The 13,407-nt window shown below is 36.8% G+C and overlaps 1 protein-coding gene across 1 annotated transcript; it reads right to left on the bottom strand.

Annotated features, from left to right (window-relative positions):
* Positions 1–2,553: 2,553 nt before the first annotated feature.
* On the bottom strand, positions 2,554–3,556 carry LOC131695126 (cytochrome b5 domain-containing protein 1-like). The gene is made up of 3 exons (XM_058983644.1): positions 3,406–3,556; positions 2,980–3,324; positions 2,554–2,887 (listed from the first exon to the last, which is right to left on the bottom strand). Exons 1-3 carry the CDS (start codon positions 3,550–3,552, stop codon positions 2,702–2,704), a joined length of 678 nt encoding a protein of 225 aa, XP_058839627.1. The 5' UTR covers positions 3,553–3,556; the 3' UTR covers positions 2,554–2,701.
* Positions 3,557–13,407: the final 9,851 nt, after the last annotated feature.

Raw genomic sequence — 13,407 nt, 5'->3', positions numbered from 1 at the left:
TTCTGATGAGGCGAAGCCGAAACGCAACATAGTATGAAATAAGGATTTGTGCCCTCCTGTACAAAGACTGGTTTTTACCAACAAATTTTCACCCTAGTGAGAAATTTTGGTTTTTACCAAATTTTCCTCCTTAGGGTGAAATCTGAGTGCATATAAGGAGAGTGACGACACTGTCAAAATTGGAACAATTATTACTTGTCAGTGTCATTCCAAACGAGTCAAATTCATGTATTTTGACAGGTCGTTTGTTCGTTTGGAATATCACTGATGGATAATCATGACAGTTGTCTTCACTCTCCTTACATACACTCTGGGTGAAATATAGCATAGTGCTTTCGCATAGGCCTGCTAAGCCAAGACAAGTTTCGGCTTCACTTGTGTCTCATCGGCATAAACAGAACTTCTGCTTGAACGGGACATCACGTTTGATCAGTCGTTTGATTGAAACACATAGTGTGTTTTAGTTTTAAGGGATTTGCGTCAAGCCGGCGCTAATCTATTCCGACAATGTGTTAGTGTCGGTTTCTGATGAGGCGAAGCCGAAACGCAACATAGTATGAAATAAGGATTTGTGCCCTCCTGTACAAAGACTGGTTTTTACCAACAAATTTTCACCCTAGTGAGAAATTTTGGTTTTTACCAAATTTTCCTCCTTAGGGTGAAATATAGCATAGTGTTTTATTTACATCAAATAGCTATCCGTGTGGTATTTGACAGAACGACACACCTCCATCTATTGTTTCATAAAACGGGATATTCCTGCTCATATCATTTCCTTGGCCGACACCCGCATCATCAACACGAGACAAGTAGTGATGCACATGTTACCACGGAGAATTTGTAACGAAATTTGGATCGGATCGATGACATCGTGCTGTCTGACTCAATTCAGTAAATTGATTGATTAGGTGCAGTGCGTCCGGGATTAACGTAAAACAAATTAACACCAAAAATAACTTCACCTAGGGTGTTACTTTCTAACAAACTTGAGTGACAGCAAATATGATCGATTTCCACCAGATCAAATAAAAGCACTTGAAACTGCAGCTGAGGATGATAAAACTGTGTATCGCGGTTCGATGAACGCGATATATGATGCATACTTCAACCCCATGCATGTAGTCAATTATCAATTATTATTATTTCAGAAAGGGGGAGATCGAGAGGCAAACTGTGCATACTTCATAGGCACGCGCCCATAGTGGCCCATTCTTTCGCTATTTCCGGGCACGTGGTTTTATTGAATTGTCGCGAGTCTTCTCGATGTGCGGTCGGCGTTCTTCTCCCTTTCTAATAGATATTGCCTCTTTTGCGTTGTTCTGAAACTTAATAAGCCGCGCCAAACTCACATATTCATTTATTTATTTGGTATAGACGTGTACGTTGTGGATAATAAGCCCCTAGTCATGTAAACAGTACATCCGGTAAACTACAGGCGCATAGCTTCCGACCACGTCGAGCTGGCTCTCGGCGAATTTACGGACGTAATTATTGTGGTCTGAAGAATAGGAAACAAGAATTTAACTCCATACGTTTCCACTAGAAAGAGCACATCAGATAGTATGAAGACGTCTCTATTTTAGTTGGTTTGTTACACGACGAGTTATTTATTTGTATTATCGTAGTTCCCAAAAAAAAAATTCAAAGTTATAGCAGAACGCAATTTTTGTTTCAAACAGTCTTATAAATCTGGTCGCGTTGGTGGTAAAAAGTGTTAGAATATTACTAATTCTTCATTAATTTTCAAAACAATGCACATAATAATTTGATTGTGGTTAAATCTAATCCGGCTCGTGTGTAATATTGCTGTCGTTAATGAGAATGCAAATCACATTGGTTCGAAAAAGCATTCCATCACATTGCAAACTAGGGCTCTATAACATATATCATTGACAGCCCAAGCAACCAGAAGTTCGGATAATACTTAAAAAGCACACTTTAAAGTTCACATAAAGTTCTACGCGAACTTTCAAGCTGCTTAAGCTTTATTGGGACTTGAAAGCTGCTTAAACCGCTATTATAACATAAAACGTATTGCAAAATTACTTAAAACGAGAAGCTTATGCAGCTCCTTTATACGAACTTTTGGTTGCTTGGGAGATTTTTGTTCCGATTTTCTGATCGGGATTGTGCAACAGTATATTATCTCTAACCGTAACCGCGGACGATGGCCAAAACCTTCACCAAAAATGCATTCCAAACCTCCCACGACGAAAAAGTTTTTTGCATTCCCTCTAAATCGATAGAATTGATGACATTATTTTTGAGAGCTGCATAGCCTAACCGATAAACAGACGCATTGCCAGCTATTAATTTGCAATAAATTTATTCGGTTTCTACGAAAAAAATATCCTCATCCGCGCACCGGGAGCTACCTGAACTTTAAACAATCAAAATACGGTGTAAATGCATCGCAATGGCGTGAGAACAACTCCCGCCCGCAGCTTAGCGGCAAGCAAGGTGTTCAAAAAGCAGGAACTGTGTGCTATAACCAAAGGCGAGGTCGTCGGAAGAATTTCAAGAATGTCTATTATATTTAAATTTTGAAATCATTTCTTTCCCGCACTTTCCCAACCGCTAATGTAATTGCTTAGTGGGTCTTTTGTCTTTTTCGTTCAACTCGGCCACCCTCGTTCACCAGAGATAGTGAAATTGTAACGTTTACCCCTTCACAGATGAACTTCCGGCCGAACGCCATTCTTCAATTTGCTACCTGAGCTGCTGGTCGACTGTTGTTGGCAGGCGCTGACGGTGTGGTTTCTTCTGCTTCACTTCCATCCGGAATCTGATAAAATAACCAAATGAGGGGCGCCGGTGGGTAGCGATCGTAAATAATTCCATTCCCCGTCAACGTCCTATCAAGTTGTAAATCAGCCGCTGTGTCAGTCTGGAATGGGGGTCTGATATTACTGTTACTGTTCGTAATTATATCATTAGCGAGGGATTCGCCATTGAACCAGAACGCGAAAAATTATTTACCAAATTAATATTCGATCTCCAGCGGTAATTAAAACCATTGTCATTAAATCGAAGAAACTTTCGCCGAATTTCTGCAATGGTGTCCTCTTCGCACACCACCAAATTGCACTGCTGAAATGTTACATTATTCACTACCCGAATTTTTCTTTCCTGAGCTGTAATCTTCCCTATCAATAAACTTCGATCATTCCACCAATATTCGCCTGTGGCACTGTTTCGTATTTTCACCGGTGGAAAAACAGGAACCCTAGCGCCATCCTTACTGATTCGATACACCGGTCGCCGTTGTGTATCAAAGTAAACGCTCAAGTCTTTACCGGCCAGAGCGAGAAGCAATTGATGAACCTAGGAATGCAAAAAAAAACTTCAACCAAATCGAATGGCAAATTGCGAAGCTCATTAATCATGCTTAATCACTTCGTTTACCTTTTTGAGAGAGCTTGAGTTAGCGTCGAACAGACTCGTAATATCGAATACGTTCCCATGGATTATAACCCACGCACTGTCGATTTGGTTGCGCACCACAACTTCATCGCGAAGGAAGAATTTTTCACCACCACGATCTAGTGACATTTTACTGGCCCATGTGGCATAAGTGCACTGGAAATCATGGCATTCTTAACCGAAAATTGTATCATCCAAGAGATTTAGGGAGGGCCAAAAGAATGTGCGAATCTTGATCAGTATTGCAAAATTTGATTTGAAATACCATTTGTCATCATCAATCCTTAACTTCCAAATTGGCTGGATTTTTGTGCACAATCGATCTTTCGCTTTGGACAAATTGTTGATAACAAAATTGCAAAACAATCTTATTGAAATTACTCAAAAATTACATTGAAAAATGTTTGTATTTCGCTATGATTTTGTCGGCAAAATCAGAACCTCTGCACTATTGGATCATCAATACCGATTTAACCGAATGCATAAATTGAGTGCAATTTTTGGTTTTAGTATCTATCTATTTAGTATCTAGCCAGTCTGCTAGCTACTTATGAAAAGAATTACCTCACTTTAACATTCAGTTTAAGGCCGTGATTCCTTTGTTGTATTAAGAAGTAATGTGTGTCCCTTCGAAACGCTTGCTCTCACAGTGCCGTTTCCGAGATTCAAAAGGACTCGAGAGTGTCCCTGATACTCGGACCTTACACTTTACACGATTCACACGATACATTCATGATCGAACCCGCGCATTAGAGTTCAACTGAGAACGCCTCAAAAAGCGGCGAAAACGAAAAAACAGTTTTTCGCAAACTGTTGGAAATTTTTTCGTGACAATGAATCAATGTATTCGGGACATTAGTAGAGTACTATTGATTGATTTTCGTGAAGAGTTTTACAACTGTGTGGTAGGAAACTGTTTTTTTTCTTTTTCCTAGATGGCCGCTTTTCCAAGCTTTTTCAGTTGAACCTTAATTGCCATAGCTAATCGGTTGTATGATCCGCGGCTTTGTCCGTAGTGTCGTAGAACTCCAGTGAAATCCACTTGATAGTGTGCTGCGAACTTTCTTGCTAATGGTGATAGGCGGCGACAATAAATTTGTGAAATCAGATGAGGCACACTACTCCCTTCATATAATCCTCCAGGCAAGTCTCCTTCTCCTAAATCTTCGAAATCACCCAGTATTCAGTGATAGTAATCTGTCGTCGGCTGCACCCGTCCCCGGGCTAGTTCTTACGCTACTTTCATCGTCTACAGCTTCGCCATTTAGTTATTCATCATACTACTGCATTCACCCATCGATCCCTCGTTGGTGGACTTCGACGGTCCGTTCGTTACTCTAGCCCACCTTAAGAGTAGCTGCATCAAGCTGCTCTTCCGCTGGTAGCACTGTCTACAAATGCTGTGTGTATTCCTATGCAACATGTTCGTTTCGTAACTGCTCGATGTTGAGCCTCGACATCCGTGTTGTACACAAGGATTTAAAAAATCAAAAGGCTGTTGAACGACTTTGTGGGAAGTCACAATTAACCCTCTTAACAGAAGAAATCTGTCTTAAGAATCTTAATTACACCGACAATAGTTTTAAGCGCTAACACCAGGTAGTGATCCGAATCTTTGTTCGCACTGCGATGGTTGTGAAGGTTTGTGATGCCCGAGAAAAATTCCCCGTTGATTAGAATGAGGTCAATTGGACAAACGATCTAATGATCAGGTGATCTCCTAGAAGATACCCGATTGCTCAAGAAGCTGTGAAGTTAACGCATTGTTCGCCGTTATCATTCGTAACGGCGTGCAGACTGTCTGATCCGGCCACCGGTTTGCACATTGCCTCGCGCCCTATCCCCGCTATGGGTAGCTATACTAGACATGCTCCAACTCGTCCACAGGTCTCACACGGCATGGGCAATGCACGTTGATGATGTTGTAGTTAAAAAAACGGCATTCGATCCTCACATCAGTTGTGAGCTTGAAAATTATACTTTGAATAGTTTTGGACTATCCGTTCAGGAAAAGGGATGCGCGGAGCCACGCCAAATGGTACTGCCGCGCATGTCGTGTGGTGGCGTCGGTACCTCTCAAAATTTAGAGCGTGTTGAGCTTGAGCTTGTGCGACCACCCCTGGCTGCTACTCCGTTATCGATCTGGACTAGCTTAAGTTGCACAGAGAATAAGTAAGGATTAGCGGATTAAGGATTAGCGGAATCATCTGGTAATCCTAAAGTGCTTATTGATCAATACCGACGCCGGCCAGGCCCGAACGTAGATCGCGGAAGGAAAGGGAAGGAATGGTTAGTCCGATACTTGCTTTTGCTAGAGGCCGTATATACTACTGCGCACTCCACAAGTATCACAGCAGGAGGATGTTTTTTTTTGTTAGTAAGAGTATAGAAGTTGGATCTACTTCTTCTTTTACCGACGCCACTATCTGGACTAGATATCGATCCACCAAACTCATAGACCGGGGACCAGCGGCTTTACTTCCCTTCCGAAGGAAGACGTGATCCCAGATTTTTTCACCTCAGAAAAATCTCAACGACCTCGGCTGGAATTGAACCCAGGCCAACTAGAATGAGTGGCGGTCACGCTTACCACTCAACAACCGGCGCCGTCAGAAACAAAAGTTAGAGCGTGTTGTCTAAAAACCGCTTTTCAGTTGGTAATCACGATTGCGAACAAAACGCAACACGTATAAAGCTCAGCCTACATTAACCTACATTATGTTATACAGGGTTCAAACTTTGAAAGCTTTTTTCGGGGCTCAGAGGACCGAGTCTTATATACCAATAGACTCAGCTCGATAAATTGCGACAATGTCTGTATGTGTGTATAAGTATATATGTGCACTAATATCATGTAATTATCTCAGCAATTGCAGAACCGATCGTAATGAAAATAGTCTCAAATGGAATGCCTAATGTGATAATTTGACATTATTATTTCTGTTTTTAGATGTTGTTTACTTGGGTGATCTTGTCAATACACGAGATGTTTTAAACAAATAACTAATTTACGCTAATCGCATGCTAGTAGAAAACTAATAAAAATAACTTTCTAACAAGCCACAGATCGTTGAAAATCGTTCACGGACGATTCAATATTTTATGTTTTTATTCCTCACTTGCCATATTTTCAATAATTGAAAATACGACCGTTACATAAAGATTATTACTTTACTGGTATTTTTGGAGCAAAACTAAATTAATTTTTAATATCATAGTAAAATATACAATAATAAATTAAATATGCAAGTTAATTTCAAAGTGAAAATTTGTCCCGAGACGATGTATTTACCCGTTAGATTAAGCATTGCGTTCAGTCGTGAGGTAGATGTTTGGCGATATATAAATACTCAGATCATCAAATAATTCACCTAGTAGGGATAAAATAGATTTATAATATAATAGATTTATAAATAATATAATATAATTTATAATACGCTAGAAAGCGCATTGTATATTAACTTCCAAACTTCATTCTACATACTCATTTTATACCAGTTCATTCATTTCACGGATTTTATTTGTTTATTTTATTCATTTTAAGTATTTGACTAATTTTAAATATTTATTCTATTTTATTCGTTTCATCCTTTGGATTCCTTCTGATCAGTTTATTCATTTTATTCATTCTATTAGTATCAGTCAACTTATTTTATTCACTTTTTTCAAGTTCTGCATTTTATTCATTTTTCCGGTTCACGCATTTTATCCATTAATTAATTTTATTTCTTCTTTTGAATAATCGGAATAATTTTTTTTCGCTCGTATCCATTTCATCCAGAATATTAATTAGACACAATTTAATTTTTTCTATTTTTAGAACGTTTGTCATTTTAATCATTTTATTCTGTTAGTTTTTAGCTGCTTGTTCATTTGATCATTTTTTCATTTTGTTTATTATATTCACGATCTTGGAACCCTATATGCACTAAAAAAAGTTGGGCATGAAAGAATTAATTTCATCCATACTATTCATTTTGTTTGTTTTGTTAATTTTATCATTCATTTTTTTGTTTTATTCCTATTATTCATTTCACTCATTTTATTCATTTCATATATTTTATTCATTTCCATATTTTCTTATTTTTTCAAGTTCATATATTTTATTCAGTTTCTTCGTTTTTTTAATATTATTAAATCTCTTTAGTCATTCTTTTTATTCATTTAATCCATTTTCTAGTTTGAAACAATTTAATTAATTATATTAATATTATAACTTTTTTGTAATAATGTCCAATTTTAATTTGAGCTGAACTAATTTGATTTATTTATTCTATAAATTTGATTTATATTAAGGAGTTACACCACTGTAGAATTTTAAAAAACATCGATTTTCTATTTATTAGTCTAAAATGTGCTGTAGGATGTTAAAAATGATATCCCAAAACATAGAAGACGAAAACAATACATAAATATTTTTTTGTTTTATTCCTATTATTCATTTCACTCATTTTATTCATTTCATATATTTTATTCATTTCATTATTTTCTTATTTTTTCCAGTTCATATATTTTATTCAGTTTCTTCGTTTTTTTAATATTATTAAATCTCTTTAGTCATTCTTTTTATTCATTTAATCCATTTTCTAGTTTGAAACAATTTAATTAATTATATTAATATTATAACTTTTTTGTAATAATGTCCAATTTTAATTTGAGCTGAACTAATTTGATTTATTTATTCTATAAATTTGATTTATATTAAGGAGTTACACCACTGTAGAATTTTAAAAAACATCGATTTTCTATTTATTAGTCTAAAATGTGCTGTAGGATGTTAAAAATGATATCCCAAAACATAGAAGACGAAAACAATACATAAATATTCAAATGTTCAATTTGCCGCAACCCCTGTTATGTATATCCCGTGTGTACTGAAAATCTTAACCCCGTTTTTCTCGAAATTACTTTTTTTTTGAACTGGCCGGAAATGTAACTCGAACAAACGATTTTTGATCGTTTTGAAATTTTCACAGCATGATCAAAATCGATGTCTCCAGCTACGTACGCAGGATTTTATTTCTACAGCGACGTACGGACTTTTTTAATTAACAATTTTGTGTCAATTTGTATAAAATTTTCGGCATTTTTAAACTCAAAAGTGCGCTATTTCGCGTAAAATAAAATATCGAAAAAATCGCTTGCTATTGACACATGGAATCAGAAAAAACTTTAATTTTTGATTCTAGGTCAGAAATTACGGGAGATAGTTTTCCGGCTGTGGACCCATTCTAAAAAAACTTACATGGCAAAAAATGCTGCACAGCCGCCATCTTGTGATGAAATTGCTCTAAAAAATTATTTTGTGTGATTCATTACTTATGTTATAAATCCCATTTAACAATATCTCAATTCACCTCTTAATTGCACCAAGAAAAATTCTCGAAATATGCCCATTTTTACGTGCTCTACAATGGTGTAACCCCTTAATCATTCTACCCATTTCATGAAATTGATAATTTTTTTGTTTGTTTTAATTTACATTATTATTTTTAATTTATATTTGTTTTATTGATTTTCTATAATTTATTCAGTTCTTCGAAGTTTTATTCGTGTATGACTCAAAAATGTACTCGTCTCATCTCTATTTGGGTGCCATCTTCGCATGGGTTCTTCAAACTAATGAATGATCCAACAGTTATATCTGCAAGAAATGTCTCACCTCACTGGAGGGTGGACCAAATCGGTTTTATAATATTGATTTCATTTATTTTTTTAGTGCATCCATTTTTTTCTTTTCTTTACTTAATTTATTTAATTCTTGAATTTATTTTATTTATTTTAATTATTTTATTTATTTTATTTATTTTATTTATTTTATTTATTTTATTTATTTTATTTATTTTATTTATTTTATTTATTTTATTTATTTTATTTATTTTATTTATTTTATTTATTTTATTTATTTTATTCATTTTATTTATTTTATTCACATTCATATTTATTTCATTTACTCTATTGATTCAATTTAAATGACTTTGTGTGTCGGATATACAACCAATGACTCGTGTGCGGTGTTTTGACGCTATAACTATAACAAGATTGCTAAGAAAAAGAAAGAAAAGAAACAAACTTGTCACCTTTTGAGTTAATAATCAAGCTACAATATTATTATAGTAAACCAATGAATATGACAATAAAACATTTGTCTTCCTGCTAATATGACTGCCGAAAGTTAGTAGCCGGGTTTGAATTCTTCCCGCGAATGATCAATTCTCAATCCTCATACATAATTTAAATGTCATCGTTCACTCAGACAAGATCATGCGTATTCCCCACTCGCATTAAATATCCAGTGGATTAGTTTCCTAGTTGGTCAAATAAACACTAAACAAACAAAGAAATTAGTTTGCTCAGTCTAAAGAAATGTTAGCTCGATTGGCATCAACCGGCGGATTCCATCAAATCAAAGAACATTTAAAATTATGAATAACAAAATGAAGACTGCTTTATTATTTGCATTATAAAAAGATCGGAAAAAATTAGTTGCACAAGTAAGGTAGTTAATTTTCAAAGAGAGCACTGCTGATGAATCACTTAATAAAAATATGTGTTAAGGGACGCGGACGAAAATAGCTTACCATCGCCCGTTTTCATTTGCAAACTTTTGAAAATCTCACTCAAAACAATTCTCATGATTTTCAGATTAATTCCGTTTTGACGATGATTTTGGCGAATCGCACACTGACTTCATCATGTTTGACTGCTGATTATCTAATAGTTGCTGATTATTTGAAAAAGTTGCTTAGGAAGTGGCAAGTAGGAATTCATACCAATCCGACCCATATTAAAACCTCAACAGCATGATAACCTTCATTACCGGCAGCCCCCATGTCCATCGTTCATGGGAAAGTATAAAGGATAAGGTAGACGGGAAGTGTTGATGCTTCACCTACTTAGGGGAAGGTAGACGACTCATAAGACTCTTTCATAGGTGAAAAGTGAAGAATTCTTTGCCTTCTGCTAAGTAGGATTTGGGCGTTGTACCCAAGTCTACCGCATGTTCTATGGTAGAGCATAACTCATCATCATGTTTTACCGGTAAAACATGATGATGAGTTATGTTCTACCATAGACCATGCGGTAGACTTGGGTGCGACGCCCATCTCCTACTTAGCAGAAGGTAAAGAATTCTTCACTTTTCCTTTCGATCATGTCCATATGAACCTGCCTAGTCCTAGTTTTCTGTTCTAAGTTTCTAACTGATTCGCTCTAGAATACCTATCCGTCTTTCAATTTCATTGCTTTCGTTTCTCTTAGTATCAAATTTGCCGAAAATAGCCAACTAAATCGATACAGTATTTCCTATTTTCCATATCGGATTGTTTGTGAAATACATATATACGAACGATAATATTGAACATTGAAATGAAATACAAAGGATCGTTAATCTGATGCCCGGGCTTGTTAGCAATAACGGAACTTAAAATTAAATTTATGAAAACAGACGCGGTGACTTTTCAGTACGTAGTGACCCGTGATCATCGGTACTAGTCAGAATAAAGTCTTATTGGGGATGATTTCCTAACAACTATTTATTGAGAAAAAATATTAATCGAGGGTTGTATACAAACCGAACCTACAAAAGGAAACCAAGAAATTATTTTGAGCTGCCCAAAATAACCATTAAATGTACCAAAAGATTCATTCTGCAAGGCACACTAGCAGTTTCACGCGCGCGTCGTTTATCCCCTATCCCTGTCAGCATACGACCACAGACCCTAGCCGATCTTCACTAATGCCACTCCCGCTCAAAACGAAACTGAGACAGGCTCCAATCCGTTAACCTATCGAAGTGAACGAACTGATAGCGAACGAACTGGAAAAAGAACCGGACCCACTCCCGAGTTTACGCAAAAACGGTAAAAGGTGGCCTGTACACCGGTTGGAACCGCGGGAAGGTAAGGGACAGGAGTTCTGCATCAGAGGTGAATAGAGGTGACATAGATTGACCTCATGTTGCATTATAATACTGTTCTGCCAACCTATTTTCATGATTTTCTGATTAGTTGAACTAAAAAACTAACTAAAAAAAACTAAAACTAATGTTCATCGTTTTGATACTGTTTAATATGGCTTTTTACCGAATTCAAAGTATAGTATTATATATACTTCAAAGTATAGTATTATATATAGACCGTCCATTTAGTAGTATCAATTATTAGATATGGGGCATTTATTCTTGCTAAATTTTTAGCTTAATATTCTGAAAGTTCAGGCATTGAGGGTAATTCTCTGAAAATTTCATCAAGATCGGATTAATCCAATATGAGTTACAGTTATTCATAGCCCACTACCACTACCACCTCATTCGAAGGCGGCGCGTAACGTTCGATACTCGGGACCGTCGTAGCCTCGCTGCACCGAAAATTAAACTCGGTTGTCCAGGAATAGAACTTCTTTGGAAAGTCTCTTTGCGGCGACCACTATATTTCAGGAATTGATTTTCTTATTACATCAGCTAGTACGAATACAAAAATATTTTATCTGAACGGCTATTTTTTTAATCAGGAAGCTCAGTTGGTGCAGCGCATGGTGAACTGATACATTTTTCAATAAAATTAGCACCATTTTGCATATATCGTTTAATAACACCCATGCCACAATGATAGCTGGCTAAGTAGGATCGGGATTTCACGAAACCTTCATGCGATTGAACTATTCGCAAAATTCTCTCCTGGAGACTCTCCTCCTTATAAAATTGACACTCCCGTGCTTTTCTTTCCTCAACTGCTAATTACTTGCCAAATGTGACGTCCGAAGAATATATTCTAACTACGAAAAAGACAATAACCGTTTCAAGTATGCGCCGTGACCGAGATACACCTAGGGTTTCGAGATAATAAAAAAGCATAAACTGGCCAACCTGTAAAACACAAAGCTTCCATACACACAAGGTGTGAACTTTTTTCTTTTACAATCAACTTACTATATCAGCTATTCCAAGAGAAATGTGTCAGCTGGGTAACGACGGGACGCAATCAGCACCTAATTATATCTATCGGAAATGATCTCTAATCAATTTTAATGAAGTTTCGACATTGGTACTCGGGAACCAGAGCTGTAGCGTTTGATCATATCTTTTGCAGCATCCACACTGTTCTGGCTGGCACGAGTTGGACACGTGGAAAGTGTAACATGTGGGGTGCGCTTTTCCCTTTAATTAGTGGCTATTGAATCTCCATCAGCATTGAAACATATGGTCTTAGTTCTGTTATGTTAGAGAGCTATATATTTTTTGTTAGTTTTGTTCAATGTAGCATGGCAATACAAAACATAATCGAAACGTGCTGAACTGTCCCAATCCTTCATTTCCTCACAGTAGTGATCAGTCCCTTGAAAAGGATTAACTTACATATCGGCATCAAGCTTGGGTGTTCGATTGGAACGAATCGCTTTTGATTGTTTTTTGACCCAAAGCAAAACGAATAATATACACAAACAGGGAATGATGGCGCTGATGGAATCGATCGCCTCGAAAAATAAGAGGCAGGTGGTAGACGTATACGTTACAATTTGCACCGGATCAGCCATTCGCCCTCGTTATGTGCGCAAAGGAGCACATGTTTTTTCTCCGTTTTACGCTGCCCTTCCTCCACTGTCCTGTATCAGTACTTCGTTGGTCCGTCCAAAGCAGCCTCTGCTGAGGGTCATCAGAAAGATTCGAAAACCAGCAACGACAATCGAGATCAGCATAAAATCGTAAAATTTAAAAAATAAACCAGCATCAGTACAAAAAAAATCTTCCGTCCCGTTGCTTCTTTCCACAGAGACCAATCGTAGTTCTTTGCAGTGGAAACATCTGCCACACGACACCCAAGCCAGCGCTTTGTTGAAACTTTGAGCCTGAATCGATTTCACCCCACAAAATAGCTGATACACACGCTGGGCCATCGTTAGCTGGTTTCCTGTAAATTTGAACTTCTAACCGTCTTTGGTAGGCATATCAAAGTTAGGATTCGTAGCATACCACCTCATTATCTG

This window comes from Topomyia yanbarensis, unplaced genomic scaffold (genome assembly GCF_030247195.1).
Source record: "Topomyia yanbarensis strain Yona2022 unplaced genomic scaffold, ASM3024719v1 HiC_scaffold_294, whole genome shotgun sequence".
In the NCBI taxonomy this organism is placed as follows: domain Eukaryota; kingdom Metazoa; phylum Arthropoda; class Insecta; order Diptera; family Culicidae; genus Topomyia; species Topomyia yanbarensis.
Note: the sequence above shows the minus strand (reverse complement) of the source record. Positions and strands in the feature narration are given on the sequence as shown.